This window comes from Corvus kubaryi, unplaced genomic scaffold (genome assembly GCF_017639235.1).
Source record: "Corvus kubaryi isolate FWS band 111438036 unplaced genomic scaffold, C.kubaryi_AGA036_p1.0 74, whole genome shotgun sequence".
NCBI classification, from domain to species: domain Eukaryota; kingdom Metazoa; phylum Chordata; class Aves; order Passeriformes; family Corvidae; genus Corvus; species Corvus kubaryi.
The window spans coordinates 5631784-5649457 of NW_024582061.1; the positions used below are offsets into that span (position 1 = coordinate 5631784).

The 17674-nt window shown below is 42.0% G+C and overlaps 1 protein-coding gene across 3 annotated transcripts; it reads right to left on the bottom strand.

The window, feature by feature from the left end:
• Positions 1–1573: 1573 nt before the first annotated feature.
• Positions 1574–14159, bottom strand: CMAS (cytidine monophosphate N-acetylneuraminic acid synthetase). Of its 3 annotated transcripts, none has more exons than XM_042050934.1 (9): positions 13926–14159; positions 11140–11282; positions 10758–10913; positions 8070–8203; positions 7121–7215; positions 6269–6440; positions 4620–4770; positions 3569–3851; positions 1574–2308 (listed from the first exon to the last, which is right to left on the bottom strand). In XM_042050934.1, the coding sequence occupies exons 1-8, from the start codon at positions 14084–14086 to the stop codon at positions 3577–3579; spliced, it is 1287 nt and encodes a 428-aa protein (XP_041906868.1). In that variant the 5' UTR covers positions 14087–14159; the 3' UTR covers positions 1574–2308; positions 3569–3576. The 3 variants fall into 3 exon arrangements, with proteins under 3 accessions (XP_041906868.1, XP_041906867.1, XP_041906866.1); XM_042050933.1 differs by having other exon boundaries at positions 1574–3462; XM_042050932.1 differs by having other exon boundaries at positions 1574–3851.
• Positions 14160–17674: the final 3515 nt, after the last annotated feature.

Consider the following 17674-nt stretch of genomic DNA (forward strand, 5'->3'; position numbering starts at 1 on the left):
CACTGTGTCAGAGCCACATGTTGACATGGAATGAACCACTAATACACATTGTGAAATGAAAATAAAATGCAGTTGCGTATTTCCTACACAAGAAATAGGAGGAAGAATCCAAGGTTCAGAACCAGAACTGTATCAGGTATCAGACTCCTGAAACACGTGGCCAAAGCCTCTTTAAGTGTTCTAAGGTTCATTAAATGTCTGTAACCCATGCCCAACTCTGGAAATCCCCAAGCTGCAATTGTGCTGAGGCCACAGAAAAAATGGAAAGCACCATAGAACATGATAAATTTGTATTCCTCAGGCACCTGATTTTGGCCACTGCTAGCTTCTTCAGTGGCCTTTCCATGGCTTCCCATCCTTAATTTTACAGATATTTTAACACAACTCCCTTCAGTCATCCTTCTTCCAAAGTGAAGAATTCTGACTTGGTTACTGCTGCCACTGAACCTGATTCCTTTCTTCCATCATCCATTTTATCCTCCCACAAACCTTTGGAATGCTACTGCCTTTTCAACACAAAAGAAACAAAACAAGCAGTATTCAAGATACAAACCACTGAATTATACACTGGATTAATTCTTTTTATCCTATTTGCTATATATTCTTTTTCTAATAATTCCTGGTTTTTTAACTGCTACCACACACTTCAGACCAGTACATATTCTTCTGAATTATAACTGCTCAGTGAAAATGGATATTTTAATACATATGACATTAGGGTTGTTTCTCAATCAAGCTCATTTTATATATAACTCCTCAGTTTCACCAGCCCCTCTCTTTACTAACCTGAATAATTTGGTATCATTGCCTTCACATTGCTCACTGCTCATTCTCTTTAATGCCTCCCCCAGAGCAGGGGGAATGCTCTAATAAACCAGAGCCACATCCAGAAATGTATCTAGGATCAGAAATGGGGATACACCAACCTGTCCCAGAACATGAGAGAGAAACAAACCCACCATCCAAAGATTTTTCAGACACGTGCATTACTGGTAAGTTTTTCTAACTCGTTTATGCATCAGTTTCACACATAATAGTGATTTTCTTCTGTACAGCATTATTGCTCTTACAATGGTGACAATTAGGAGGATTTTTCCTGCTGGGTGGAACTAGATTAATTTAGAGCTATTTCTAGAAAAAGGAGATAGTGTTTTAAGAACATACTACCAGAAAAAAAAAAATTAAAACCAAAAACCTTCCCACATGGACTCTGGAAAAACTAGGTAACTAATGTGTGCTCAAGGTTTAAAAATCTTAAAAACTTGAAATCAGCAAGTATTAATAAATATCTCTGACTTCAAAGGCTGAGATATATGTGATTCATATTGACTTGAATTAAAATTAAGGTCAGAACTCATTGCATTACCTTACAGGAACTGGAGAGGAAGATAAACTGAATAGAAGAAAGAGCAGATAAAAATAAATGAACGGAGTCAGAAGTAGGTGAAGGTGTGCAGGTGATTAGTTTGGGTATTAAATCTGTCCACCTCCACCATCATAAGCCATTCACGTGTGGCACATGAACTTGGGAGTGTATGATTTGCAGTACAGAAACTCACCACAAGCCAGCCCATAACCATTCTCTACTCAAAAGACTAGAGAAAGCTGTTTATTTAAAATTTGACGTAATCAGCTATTTTTTCATAACAGCTTATAACAAATATTTACATAATTTCCTTTTTTTCCATTTCACATAATCATGATAGAACAGCCCACATTACCTAAGGTCTTCTTTGGAATACACTAGGCCTTTTAAAGTAAAAAACAAGTACTCATGTGACCAAAAGATGATTTCAAAATAAGCCCAGTATAACTAAAATGAGCAGTCTGAATGAGTAACACCCCTCTAATCAAAGGCAGTCATGGTGTCACATGTACTGGAACAGGCATTAGAAAAATATTTACACATTTGAAGCTTTCCCAGGACTTGGGATTTCACCTCTAAGGGGACAAAGTTACCCTCATTGTCTCTGCCTCTCTGACCCCTAAATCCTTCATATGATTGAGGCTCTTCTATAAAATCAAGAGGAGTAATTAAGACATCCCTCATCCTACTCTATAATTAGGCTTTCCACAGCAGTGTGGGCAATCCAAATCTGAACCTTTCAGGCAGTAGATCATGCATATCCCATTTTTTTTTGGTAAACTGTCTCTACAACTCTCTTATCTTTCATATTCCTCCCAATGTAAGATTATACCACGTTCTTCTAAACAAGAATTCATCAAAGTGAAAACACTGACGTCCAAAATGTGGCTCTCCTCTTGTCAAAGTCCATGGATTTATCCAGCACAGAACCCTAAAATGTGACTGAAAGGAGACATTTCAATTTAGGTGATTTAAGAACTGATTAGTACAGTAAACAATTAATCTGTTAACTGTAGATAGGCAGTAAATAACTTCAGTTCAACATTTTGCTTTGTGAAAGGAAGTAAACACAAAATTAATCAGAGGCCAATATATCAGATGATATTATTCTGGGAGTGTCTATTTAGCAGAGAAAATAAAATGACAAGCCATTAAAATTCACCTCACTTGTAATTGCCAGTGTACCATGGGTATTTTTATTTTTTAGCATAATCCAAAACAAAACTTGACTCTGATAAATACTATGGTAGTTGTAATGTACAATACAAATCCTATTTTCCATAAATAAAGCATGTAAACCAGCTTTAACATGTTAAAGTGGTCTGTATATATATTTTATATAAACCCACATTAACTATGGTTTGGATTTTGTTGGTTTTTTTTTAAACAGCAGCTACTTTTCTATACAATAAACTTAGGACTTTTATTTGGCTTTAACTCATTTGTGGTTGCAATAGAGTCTTCATACAAAGAAACTGAGTTTCTGCAGAGATCTCAAAGCCAATGGGAAATTTAACTCCAAAACTGGCAAAATATTAATTTAAGCACTTCAATAAAACCCAAAATAAACAGATTCCAAGAGGCACAACTCCAAATGCAATTTAATTACTTATGAGCTTAAAACTGAACACATGCTAAAGTGCTTTCTTTAACTAATATTAACTTGTTTTACAGTAATGATGTTGTAGTTTAAAAACAGAGGAAGAAGTTTTATTAATAGGATTTTACACCTGACCTCCCCAGCATATGTTAAAACACTTCCTTGCTAAGGACAAAGCCTGCAAAACGCAATCACACAACCACAACACCATGCATTTGGTAACAGAAATGCAAACCACATGAGCAAAACTGACAGAAGTTTTGTTTGGTTTTTTTAAGCCTGAATTACAAATCTTCAAGTCATGCAAAATCATTGATCCCTGAAAACAGTCAGATTATGAAATAAAGATGCACCATTCCTGTAGGACAGGTGTGATGATTAAGAGTAGATTTACAGGGCATGCTCTTTTGTAGCATTCCTCCCATTGAACTTAAATGGCTTTTAAAATCATCGTGGATATGTTCCTATTTTCAGCATATAATCATGAATGTGGGACCTGGAATTAGAGGGAGACACCTTTTAAACTCCACTGTGCTGTAAAATTTAAAAGGTAAGCATTCCTTTGGGATACAGATTTACTGCGGAAGAAAAGCAGGACTGACCAACGGCGTTACTCTTTTTCCATCAGCTCCTTATTTCCTTTCCTGCTGTTCTCATTCCTGCCCCTTTCCTTCCCTGCTGAACTGATTTCTTCCAGTTGCTTCCTTGCAGAGTTCACTTTCTCTAAGAGCAGGAATATGTGTTCCGCAAACTCCCGCACAGCTCCACAGCCACCTCTGCTCTTACAGATGTACCCAGCAGCCTTCTGAGCAGCTGCACAGGCATCAGCAGGCACACCACTCATGCCTGCCTGCTTCAGGCACTCCACGTCAGACTCCTCATTTCCTAGGGAGGAAGATGACAGACAAGGCAAAAGATCACAGAGGGGAAAGAATCAGTACTTTTCTCAGTGTTTTTCTATGTACGCATCAATCTGATTTTTGAAATTTGGGGGTTTTTATCACAATCTTCATCTCAGCAGCTCAAAAGCCCTTTGCACATGCAAGTCAGTTGTTGGAAAATCGTGGTGATCCATGTAAATGGTGATCACACTTCACAATCTTCAGGCAAGAGAAGAGTACTTTTAAGAGCAGTAAAATGATGTGAGCAGCTGAATAAGCATTGGCAGGACCCCACACTTAACCTGACACTGAAATACAGCTCAGCACAGAACCACATGGCTTTCAGCTCTGATTCTGTCCATTTGTGATTACCATTTCAGAACATAATCTATACAATATCCCTCTGAAACAAACTAGAATCAGTTCAAAATTGTCAGCTCTAAGTGTATGCTTATCAACACTTTGTTATCAAAATGTTTCCTAAAAGCAAAAGCTTTCCTATATCCCACTGGAAAAACAGTGAAGACTTCCCTTACCAAATGAAACACTGATTCATCATTGAGATTGTACCCTATCAAACCTTAAAGTACCTGCTTTTGGTGATTGTGTGCTGCAATTTGCACAGCAATCCCATTAAATTCAGTGTATTTACAAAGAGAAAAGCTGTTTGAAGCTCAGCAGCACTATGAAATTTCTCTTTGTCTACACTATTTAAATCTACCAAAATAAAAGATAGACCAATATAAAATATACCAAAAGAAAAGGAACTGACCTAAGTAAGCCACCTCTTTCCAGCTCAAACCCATGTCTTCCTGCCAGTCCTTCAGAACCTGTAGTTTATTTGTTGCATTAACTTTTGCTACACATCCCAGTTGCATAGCTGACAGTGTTTTTGAACAATCTCTGTCAGAGATGAGTCGAACCTGTTGAAATAAAATTAGAGTAAGTTCTACATCCAAAGAAATACAACATTACTATTGCAAAAAAAGTAGTTTTGCTAATAGAAGCTCTCCCAGGCATCAGAAAAGCACTGAATAATTGGTTTTCACAACTCAGAGCAGAAGCAATTAGCATCCAAAACCACAGACAGTCTTGAGGTTCCTTTAGGAAAGTGAAATACCTTTCTGCAGCGCTCCCTGATGCTCAAAACAAAATTAACATTTGTCTTTTTAAATACAACATATACAAATAAAATACTAAATATCACAGTATGGTGGTGTGGTGACTATCTAGTGCAGTATCATCTAATTAAGTCGTGGTATGGAATGAGAGAATTCCCAAGAAAGATTTCCGTAGTATTTGTAGAACATGAAGTTTTTAACTTGGCCCCTCTACTTAATAACATAATTTTATTTACAGCAGCATTTCATAGCATCAAACCAACTCTAAACAGACTGAAGCAGCACAGCACATTTACCTCTGGAAGTTCATTCCAAATTTGAAGTTTCAGGAATGATGTACAAGGTAGGCTAAAACCAGAAGATAATTGCAGCAGGGTTTTTAGAAATCTCAGATGCAACTTCTTCAGGTTTTCTGTCCAAGATGTAGACAAGCTTATCTTCCCTAATTGCTTTTAAAGGCTACCAAATGCTCGGCACTGATTTTAAGTACAGAATGAAGAGAAGTGGAGCACAAGGTAGGACTGTATCAGCAACATACACTAGAAATGAATGAAGTGCAGCACAAAGACCTAGGGGTTTTTAATGAAACATTCCAAGTCAAAGAAGGTATGGAAATGAGCTCCCACAGGCAACAAAACAATGACTACAAGCTTCCCACCCCTTGGGCTTCACAGAAAATGAAGCTGAGGGACTGCTGAAAACCCATCTACTCCATTTCACAGGAGTAGGCTCTGGGGTGACCCAAGTGCAGCCTTTCAGTGCCTGAAGGGAGCCCACAGCAAAGACAGAGACAAGAGCCTGGAGTGACAGGACAAGGGGGAATGGCTTCACACTGACAGAGAGCAGGTTTAGACTGGATATCAGGAAGAAATTGTTCCCTGTGAGGGTGGTGGGGCCCTGGCACAGGTTGCCCAGAGAAGCTGTGCCTGCCCCTGGATCCCTGGAAGTATTCCAGGCCAGTTTGGATGGGGCTCTGAGCAAGCTGGGATAGTGGAAGGTGTCCCTGCTCTGGCAGGGGGTTGGAACAAGATGATTTTTAAGGTCCAACCCAGGCCATTCTATGGTTCTGTGAAATGGAGAAAGATGCTGTAACTACTGCGATTGAGAACTTTCTCAAAACTCTTAACTTCCTCTAAGAGTTCTGAGGATAACATTTGTCCCCACCAATATATTATGCTGCTTGATCACAAGTACTGCGAAGAAACTTCAACTTCTATGCTGCCAGAATACAATTTTTTAGAATCTTTTAATGTGCAGGTTACATGAGACATGAAGGCTCACACTTCAGAACAGCACTTACCTGGATTCCTCTTTTCTTCAGCAGATCAATGCCAACAATATCTCTGTAATCATAGGAGACCATTTCCTTGTGATCTTCTGTCACATAAATGCGACCATTGGTCAGGCATCCATCAATACTGCAAACCAAGAGCTTCACCTCTTTTAGTGGCTCTTTGCCAAAATAGCCAAAGCTAAACAAAGAAATTATCTTTTTAGGATGGAAGTTTTTGCACACTTCAAAACCCCAAATATTTCCCATACAGCTGTAATCTTCAGACAGAAGAAACAGCTTTCAAATTCTTCTTTTCTAATGTTTTTTCTCATCACCATCACTCTCCAACTGTATTTTCCCTCTTCAAAGAAACAAACAGAACGATCCAAAGGACAGCTCAGTTATGTTATCCATTTAACAACTAGGATGACAAAGGCACAGAAATTATACTCCATTCCCACCCATTATTTCCTTAGAGTAGCTGCAAAGAAAAGGCAGCTGCTGAGATGGAATCAGCTCAGGCCCTCTACACAAACACTCCCATTCCTGTGGATCAGTTACTGTGGTGTGGAGCACGGTGATCTGGGGCACCTCAGCTGGGAAAGCCAGAGATGATGCTAACACATTACTCTGGTATAGTGGGGCTCACACTTTTCACCAAGCTGAACTTTAAAGAAAACACCAAACTACCAAAACCCTGCCATATAACAAAGGTAATTCAGGTGATTTCAACAGAGATAGGAAAAAATGACGGGCAGAAATAAAGCTGCCCAATTATCTTTGATCTCCATTGCTTCCATTCCATACATTATGAATTCACATGACCACACTTTGAAACAAGCAACATCAAAGAAATAAGGGAATAAAAAGTACTTTTACCTCAACACTCTCTGCTCTGCAATAGGCCAATCAATGTCTATATCAATATCCACACTGTGCTCTGCACGCATTTCATAGTAGGCCATTTTACCACCCTGAAGGAAAACAAACCATTGAAATTTTCTGCTTGGGTCAACCCAAACACAAAACTCTACAATTTAGCACCATGCAATGAAACCCAGGTGTCTGGTTACACAGTGGCCACCATGGCTTATATAAAAGTGAACCATCAATTATGTTTTTGCCGGTGACACAGAACCATTTGAAGGAACCTTCAGGTTAATAACTATTTCCACTTTACAACTAGAGAAAGTGTGCAAGATGTTATAGCAATTACATCACACTAATTTCACTAAATCTTCTAATCAGCAAAATAGTAATACCTTCAGCATTTGCTAAGGAAGGCTATGATTATTATTTGCTTACTGTTACTTAATCACCAATGGAAAAATATCCACCACACCTCAGTGTTGTTCTGCATCACTACACTGGGATGTAAACATCAGGAAACGGAAAAAGACTTTTAAAGTTACCGTACAAAATTGGCATAAGATTAAACTGGCTGAAAATACAAATTTACAGATTATGACAAGGCTCTGACACTGCATGAAGCTCAGTTTCACACCCTTAGTGGCATTAATGTGAATTCTAAGATACACCAGTGAAATGCAAAACTCAACTCAGTATTGTATTGGCTTAGGGTTATAGCTATATAATACATTTATTTGCATAAATTTATTTGCTATGGAGGATGATGTTACTGGAACTGCTCTAGCTATAACTAGCCCTGCTAAATTACAAATAATTAGCAAACTGTTCTGAGGTCAAAGTGCTGTTATTTCACACTGACTGTAGTAGGAATCAAAATAGAATATTGAATTCAGAACCTTCTACAGCAAGAGTAGAAGATGTATTATTCTGAAGAGCACGAAAAACCAGAAGTACTAACCTGCAAGTAGCCTTTCTCAATCAGATGTCTCTTGGCAAAATAAAATGAGCCATTTTCATAGAGCTCCCCAGGCCAGTCTTGCCTCCGGTACCGCTTTGCTGGATTCAGGTTTTGGGGTTCTGTCATCTTGTTTTCTGTTAACAGAGGGAAAAAAAAGATAAAATAAGCTTTACAGAATTCCTGCTCAGAGTCACTCAACTTCCTAAATAATTTCTGTTCAAAAATTAAGGGAGTAATTCAGTCACCAACTTCTCTCATTATTGCCTCTTGTTGCTCAACTTTATAAAAAACCCCAGACTGATTTGGGTTGGAAGGGACCTTAAAGATGATCCAGTTCCAACCTCCTGCCACAGGCAGGGACACCTTCCACTATCCCAGGCTGGTCAGAGCTCCATCCAATCTGGCCTGGAACACTTCCAGGGATGCAGAATCCACAGCTTCTCTGGGGAATCACTGAATTGCTTCTCTCTCTTGGAACTGTGGATAAACTGCAGGACTACTCTGTATAGCAGAGGAAAAGGGAATTTTTCATTGCAACTTTGGAAAAAAAACCCCCCAAAAAATCAACAACAAAAATCCAAGAGGTTATTGGCTCTAAAACTGGTTACTACAAGGAATAGGAGGGACATTCTTGCAGACTGTCCTTGCCAATGTGAAAGAAATACTATTCCTGTACTCCATCTCCTAGTGCACACAGGAATGCCTGAATGCACTCTGATACCTGAAAGGACCGGCCTGAAATCTGCAAGGTGAAAAAAGAGCATATGTGAATAATTTTTGCCTGTGAAAACATCTTGGCACTTCCCCAAAATACATCCTATTTAAGGATATTAACTCTTCATATATGGTTTAATCAGTGTCCACAAATAAACAAAGAGCTGTCTGCACAAATACCATCCCAAAAGATCCCATATTACTACCAATGACAGTTGTACATGCAGCAGAAACCAAACCAGGGACCAGAGGCTTTTGTCCTTAAGCCCCTTCAATCCAGATGCACAAAGCAGCCAAAATTCACCAGGTCTCATGACCCAGTAACCACAAGAAAGTTAGAGGGCATTCTCAAATACCCAAAACGTCCTGAGGCTTTGGTAGATATAAACACACCTTGTGTTTCATAACCAACTAAAGCTTTGTGCTCACTGAAGTGAACATTTCCAGTCAGAGAGAGACCTTTCTCTTCCAGGATCTATCAGTATTAAACCTTAATGCAGAAGGAGCACCAGATCTACACAGTAAAAAAAACCCCATGAAATTCTTTTAATTTAATCAGTTTTCTGAAGCTGTATGGAAAAATAAAAAGAAGAAAAACCATTGTACAATGCTGCTGTGAATTTCCCCTGAAACACCACACTCCTGAAAGGCCATTTGCATTTATCCTTAAGCTGCTCATGTTGGCACAATGTTCTCCTCAGTCCTTGCAGCTGAATGATTCCTTATCTCTCACCACATTAAAAACTTTTGGATGTCATTTTATGCTGGAGAATTACTTGCTCGTTTAGGTAGGCCTCAAGGCTTTCTTATTTAACAATCTGCCTATGGCACCAATAACTTCAGGAAGCCACATGACACATCCACGTGAGATTTTTTCTTTCACGTTTGTCCCTTCCAGCATCTCAAGATGTGCATGTGGCTTCCTAAACTGCAATCCACAGAATCCTGAAATTGCCACCCATGCTTTTGATATCCCTCTTATACTGCACAAATAGTGTCATTTATTTCTCCTCTTATGAGGAACAACGACAATGTTCAAGTGTTTATTCCAAACAAAGGCTTAACTTTTATTCCAACTTATCTCTCGGATCAAGCCTCATTTATTACATGTGCTCTTTTACAGCATGATGCTTTCTAAACTCACCTAAAATTCATCTGAAGCAGTTACTGCAATGTCTGAGTAACTTTCATTAAAAAAAAAACCCAACAAAACCCCACTGTGACAGTACCTGAAATAATAATTTTTTAAAAAAGAAAACATTTTTGCTTTAACCACAGAAACAAAACCAATATACATAATGTGTGGAATAGTTCTTTGTACAAGGACAAAAGGTGCTTTATAGCTAAACCAAGGTAGAATCTTTATTTGTAAAATTACGGTCTCTGGTCATCTTGGCCACTGTAGCTGAGAGGCGTATTTTCTCTGGGAAAAACCAGTCATATTCTTCTGGATGAGCTAACCAACATGAGTTCAGCCCTCATGACTCACAGGCAGTCTGCAGTGTGACATAAGTCAGCAGCCAAATTATCAGGATGAAACAAAGCCTAAGTCCCCAGGCCAAGAGGTTGTCATCCCATCCTCACCAAGATTTTACCTCACATTGTTGGTCATTTGTTAGCTACTGCATAGCAAGAACAAACAATTTTCTAGTTAGGACCTCAGTGTCATGACTGAATATGCATGAATACCCATTAGAAAGAAGTTAAAATGTCAGGTTTTTTGGAGCTGTATTTTCAGCCTAGACAAGTTAAAATATTTTAATTTCTACAAAACAGTTACAGAAGGGCTGAGCAATGCTTGGTATTATCAAGACAGCTGTGCTTGGCATGAATTTCTAAGCCATCTCACACCTCTCAGAGAACTCAGTCCATGCCTCAGACATCACTTCCTCAAATACCAAGGGTAGGAAAAGCAAGCATTTGAAAAAAATAAAAAGTTAAGTACAACTGTAACCAGAAACACCTAAATATTACCTCCTTTCTTTACCTCACTCCATCTGAATTGATGCCGCCTCACAACAGAGAAGACAGAATCAAACCCCTCCTTCTGGATCAGATCTGCCACTTTTATAAGGTCACTGGGATGTAAACAGGGAGATGTTGCTTGAATATTTCCTACAATATCAACCTCTAAAGAAAAACCAAGAGACATTTATGAAACAATTCATATTTTCAGTAACACAACAGCAAAGTGTGGTATGAGTAGGTACCACACACCAAAAAATAAAAAACCCAAAAAAGGAGAATCTTTCTAGCTTTTATTTACTCAATGCTTTACTTATTTTTCTAAATACTAAGAGCATCATCCCTCTGGGGCTACAATATAAAAGCTCAGCACACTTCACCCCTGATTTACCATGATGATGATTGAGAAACTCTGTGATGGCTTCTAGAGAAGTTGAGGAGTCTTGAGAGACTTCAGGGCTCCTGCGATGGACCTGAGCCCCAAACTGCTTTGCAACCTTCTCGATCTCATCATGGTCTGTGGAAACCCATATGCTGTTGGCAAACAGTGACAGAAATTAATATAAAGAATAAATCCCATCATTGTTGACTTGCCTGTTGTAATTTAACCTGAATAAAACCCCAGCTTATTTATGTATGTATTACACCTTGCAATGAAAGGAACTAGTTCTTGTATTTGTGTTAATAAAACTACCCCAGTCAGTCCAACAAGCAGCTTGGAACAATGGAGATAAAACATGGACATTCACTAAAATCTGAATCTTAAATTGCATTCCATACTGGAAGCTTAAGCAACATAAAATTTGAAAGTGTTCTCAGAAAAAGCCAGTGTCAGCACACAGAATTTGTCAGGCACGTTAACAGGTCAATGAACAGTGAATGGGTTGGATGCGGCATTCAGAATCATGTAAGAGCTTAGTTTACAACAAGTAAAACTGCCACGAAGTTTAAAGATTAGCTTATGCTGCAAGTGTGTTAAAATGTGTTAATTGGGCTCCATACAATCCCAGAGAAGGAGCTGTTCAAGTTCCTTATGTTTAGCACAGAAAACTTCCTGTACTGGTAAAGCAAGATTGTGATCGTTCAGGGAAAACAAACATTTACAAAAGGAAGGGCTAATTCTGAGCATCATGTGATGACAAACACTGAGCAACTGTGAAGCCACTGCTGGCATCGTTGTGACAAAAAAGCATGTGAGGTGTAAAAACAAAAGCTATGAAAAGTCACCCTTCCTCTCTCAGCAATGCACTGTCCACAGCAAATGGTGCTGCAGTTACATTTCTTCCCCCAAAGACACCGTGGGATCATCAGAAGTAAAATATGTGTGACAGCGACAGCAATGTCAAGTCACACCCACGAGAACAAACACACAAGAGGTGTTTTCTATAAACTGCTTTGGGATGGTGAACTTAAATACACACTCCCCATTCAGCTAACAGAGTTTTGTTGTGTAACAGGTACCCTGCACACCTTTCCAAAGGTGACCAGGCACCTGCCATGCCTCAAAGTCAGCTTGTACAACCCTGACTGGCTTCCTGTTGTGAAAATTCAGATGCCAAACAGAAGCCACAGCAGGCCATTAAGCAATACAGATTCACCATCATTAAGAAATTATCAGTGACCTCAGTCAGAAGTGTTCTTGTCTGCTACTTTATTAAAAATAAAACAGAATGCTGCATCCTCTACTTTTCAGATACAGCAAGAAAGGTTTTCCAGGCTAGATAACGATACAGCAGCTATGAGATACAGACTGCTCTGCATCTAGCTGGGCTGCATTTCCACTTGACTTGCTCTGAGCATTATGCAGCAGGTTTGCACTGGGAACCTGCCCCTAAGTGTGCTACACACTAAGCACATCCTAACCATGGTTTTAACTATCAGCAAATGTGTAGAAAATCCTCAGTCTTGCTCCTGCAGAAAAATCTGTAATGCCCATATTCTCAACACCAACAACACCCTTGCTTCTATCTAGCTCTAATTATTGCTACAGAAGTTTCAGGCACTTGCCCACAAACTGAGCTTCTCTTCTGAGTCACATGAGCACACAAGATTATTTCCTTCCACTTGACATTTGAGTGAGAATGCTTCTGATGTGCTGTGTCCAGCTGTGGGCTCCCTGATACCAGATAGGAAAATGGCAGCAAGCCCAGCAGGAGCCAGCACGATGACTGGGCCTGGGAGCAGACATATGCCAGGAGATGCTGAAAGAGACATCTCAGCAAGGAGGCGACTTCGCTGCTGTCTTCTGTGCTGGGCAGGTAGAGAGAAAACAAGGAAGCTTTTTCTGGGTGAATGCAGTAAAAGCAACAGAAGGGCTGTGGGGTCTCCATCCTCAGAGATCCCAAACTCAGTGCACACAGTCCTGAGCAGCAAGATGGCCACGAACCAAAGTCATCCTGTGCTTCAGCAGATCATCGCCAGCCTGGTAGTTCCATTTAATGCAGATGTCTTAATAAAGTAAAACCATCAATGTTTGCTGGTAAACATCACCAGCTAGTGGCCACCCAACCACGCATCAGAACAACTTTAATGTCAAACTACTGTGTTAAAAGACTTTGATTCCTTCATTCCTCTGCTGCTCACCCTCAGCAGGAAGGGACAGCTGAGTTCTTGACAGGGTGCTTGCCTTGCCTGACCCTTAACCTGGTGCCACAGTAACTGCACCCCTTTGTCTTAAGTGAGGATCTCCTCCAACACTCATTGGCAGAGTCACAGCATGGGTCAGGCTGGAAGGGACCACAGCGGGTCATCTGGTCCCACCTCCCTGCTCCAGCAGGGTCACCTGGAGCAGGTTGCACAGGATTCCATCCAGGCAGCTTTTGAGTATCTCCACCGAGGGAGACTCCACACCCTCTCAGGGCAGCCTATTCCAGTAAAGTTCTTCCTCATGTCCAGGTGGAACTTCCCGGGCATCAGTTCGTGCCCCGTTCCTGACGTTTCCCCCGTCCCACTGCTGGGCTCCCCGGAGCAGAGCCTGGTCCCTGCTCTGAGCCCTCCCTGCAGACGCTGACAGACACCTCTAAAACCCTCTTGACGAAGCGGCGGCTTCCCCCAGCCCCTCCCTACGCCGGGGTCCCTCGGCACCTCCCTCCCGAACCAGAACCCCCCGGCACCCCCATCCCCAAACAGGACCCTCCAGAGGAAGGGGAGGCGGAGGGGGATGCAGCGCGTGCGCACCTGTGGAAAACGCCGGCGTCGATGGCGGCGCGCAGCACCCAGCCGATAAGCGGCACCCCCGCCAGCAGCTTGATGTTCTTCAGCGGGATCCCCTTGCTGCCGCCCCGCGCCAGCACCAGAGCGGCCAGGTGGGGCTGCGGCCGCCCCTCGCCCGCATCCATGGCCGTGTCCGTGTCCGTGTCCGTGTCCCTGTTCCTGTCCTGCTCCCCTCTCGCCGCGCCCTGCCACGCGCACGGACCGCCCCGCGGGGGCATGCCGGGAAATGTAGTCCTGCGCTGCCGCGCATGCGTGTTGGGAGCGCGTCGGAGGGACACCGGAGGACACCGAGGGACCCGCGGTTTGGGGGGCTTGAGGGGGGTTTCGGGGCATCGTCTGCCCTTTGGTGAGGAGAGGGTGCTCCTTGGGCACAAGGTGCCCCGCAAAGCCCTGTCTGCCTGCTTTCACGGCTGGCCGGATGGCCGGACCTCAGCGGTGTGTATCTCTTTAGTCTAGAGAAGACTGAGAGGGAATCTCATTAATGCATGTAAATATCTCAAAGGGTGCCAAGAGGATGGTGCCAGCCTCTTTCCAGTGACAGGACGAGGAGCAATGGCCATAAACTAAACACAAGGAGCACTGCATGAGGAAGAACTTCTGTACACGGAGGGTGGCAGAGCCGTGGAGCAGCTGCCCAGGGAAGTTGTGGAGTATCCCTCTCCACATTCCAACCCCACCTGGACATGCTCCTGTGTCACCTGCTCCAGGTGACCCTGCCTGGGCAGAGGGTTGGACAGGCTGATCTCCAGAGGTCACCCTGACGGTTCTGTGGTTCTGCAGTTCTTTGTGGATGTTAGCAGGACGTGGCTGCCATCCCTGTGGGCGCCCAGGACGTGGCTCTAAGGGCGGTGGGCTCATCCCGCGGAGCCCCGGCAGCCGAGCGCGCTGCCCAAGCACCGCGACTGACAATTCCGGAGGTTTCTGTCGTCCCCAGATTCCAGGGGTTTCTCCAGCGTCATTCTCCTGAGCGTCTCCCTCCTGAGCAGCCCCGGCAGAGGGCAGAGCAGCCACACGGAGTCTCGTGGTGAGAAGGGGAGCTGGAAAGCACTCCTCGCTTCTCCTTTCCCCTTCCTAAAAATGTACTAAAGCATAAGAACATAAGATGTTGCCATTCCAACTGTCTTGCAGAAATCTAATGGGAAAAATCAAGTAATCCACTGCTGACATAAGTCTGCACGGGAATTTGGGGTTTAATATGGTTTAGAAAATGGAAAGTAGAGGCTGTTGAAGAAATCACGGAGTTACTCCTGGAGGGTCTCAGTCCTGTGTCAGTCTGTAGTGAAAACGGACCACATGTGGGTCACCGATGTGCTCTGGTTATTCAAGATGTGTTGTGGAACAGAAGGACCTTATCTATCACTGCTAAGCGGAACATTCCCACTTACATTCATCTGTGGACAGACATTTAAGAAAAATAATCGTACTGGGGCTTTGTTTTACTTTCTGAGGTATTCCAAGAGACCCAGCAGAAATAGAGAGCTTGCTCTTCTATTCTGCAGATCAAGGCAGCTCCTTTCAGGGCTTTATTTTTTAATAAGATGAAATTAGTAGCCATAAGGTTCTGAGGAGTGTGGTTCCTGCAGGTTACTTTCCATGTGTTTATTTTAATTTTTTTTTTTTAACTCTAGGATTTTAAGCCTTTGCCAGAGCCAAGCTCCCACATGTTTAGCACTGTACTTCTGTCAGAGTTTGCTGTGCCCACAACAGACCAAGTTCATTAAGGTTGGAAAAAACCTCCAAGATCGAGTCCAAACTTTGACTGAACACCACCACATCAATGAGACCATGGCACTAAGTGCCACATCTAGTGGTTTCTTGACTCCACCACCTCCCTGGACAGCCCATTCCAATGCTTGACCACAGTGAGGAAATTAAAAGCGCCTGTAATTTGGTTCACCACATGGTGAAAATTTTATGATTTATCAATAATAATACTTCAGCTAGGTAATACAGTTCAGTACCCTTCTCACAGTCTAGCAGTATCCCAAGCAGAGAGCTGAGTCTGGGTTCAACTTTCAGTTACAGAGAAAAGAAATGACATTAGGACATCTGGCATACATCATAGATGCCATGCTAGATGGGGTTCAGCTAATAAGAATTTTTTTACAGGTCTGTGAATAATTAAAACTGATTTAATTTTTTTTTCTCTTCATATCAAAAACAAATCTTTCACTCACAGGGCTGAAACGGTCCTCGCACAAGCATCTTAAATACTTCTGTTCTTTTTCACAGACTTGTATGTAACCCAGTCCTAAAGACTATCAGTAATGTTAACTGGATAACCTGTCCAGGCAATGTAGAGATTTGTATGATAGCAAAGATTTTCCTAATCTTTACTAAATCTTCTTTTCTGTAATATGAGTCCATTCATTCCTGTCTTATCTGAAACAGATCTGGAGATTAGATTATTTCTTCAGCAGGCATGTGCCTATTTGAAAACAGGCCCCATCTCAGCTCAGACTTTTCCTTTTCAGGATCAGACCCGTGAGTTCAGTCTTTCTCCTGGTTCAGATCTTCCAGACTTCCCATCATCACCATTATTCTCCTCTGGGCTGCTTATAATGTAGTGCTCAGAATTAAACAGGATATTGCAAGGGAGTGAAGCAGAAGGATTACTGCTTCACATACCTCATTTATACAACTCTATAATTTACCTTTTCTTGTGCAATATTGACATAATTCAGCCAGTGGCTTGCTTTGACCTAAGGTTTGTTTCTGCAAGAGCTGGGGTATAGCCAGATGCTTCCAAACCTCTGCCTTTGCCTCTGGCTCTGTGTGTGCCCCAAGGCAGTTTCCTGCAGTCATTCCTACAGCAACCAGACCTGTCCCCACATTAAAATAATTTCATGAAAACCCCATTCCTGTAGTTTATTTATGTGAAATCTATTGATAGTTTCACTGAGCTTATGATATAGGGCATCTACTCAATCTCTTCCTAGCCACAGGCTGGGCTTTGTAGATTGAAATTATACTGGCTTGACTCATTCTCTGTAAAATTTTATTGCCTGCTATTAATGCTTTGATTTATTTTATGTGCTCATCAAAACCTTTTGATTATTTATTCCAGCTTTTTTTTTCCAGGATCAAGTGTTCGACTAATGGTTCAAATGCATCTGTATCAATATTTTAGTTCAGCTCAACAGTGCATTTCTACTGACTCTCCAGCTACCTAAGCTGTTGCTGTGTGACACTACTTGCCAGAGCAGACGGAGGGGATGGTCCCCAGGCTCTTCCTTTCTCCCTGTTTTTAACACAGGGAGCATTTTGTGCTTTCTGGTCTGAGTAGCTCTGCCTGGTTCAAAGGGTTCATCAGCTGCCTGCTCCAGTATCCAAGGATGAAACTCAGCTCTGAGCACACATTACTCACCTAAACACATTCTAACTCCTTCCTCTGTGTTTGCACTGACAGCTTGCTCCTGGTGGGACTGTGTGGGTCACAGCACTCAGGGAGATAAGAACATTTGCTATTCTAATAATAGAAAAGTGGAGAACAGAACAAAGAATATAATGTTTTCCACATCTTTGGAACATGTACCCTGCTTTAGGGAATCATGAAATGGTTTCCCAGTGTGGAGGGAGGGGTTGCAGCTGCCCCATCAGCACCAGCAGTGCAGCACTTATTCCCACATCCCATGGTGTGGACAAGGTCTTGGAACTGCACGGGTTCCCTTCCCCTCACTAATATCCCCATCTTGTCATTCCCAACTGTCCCT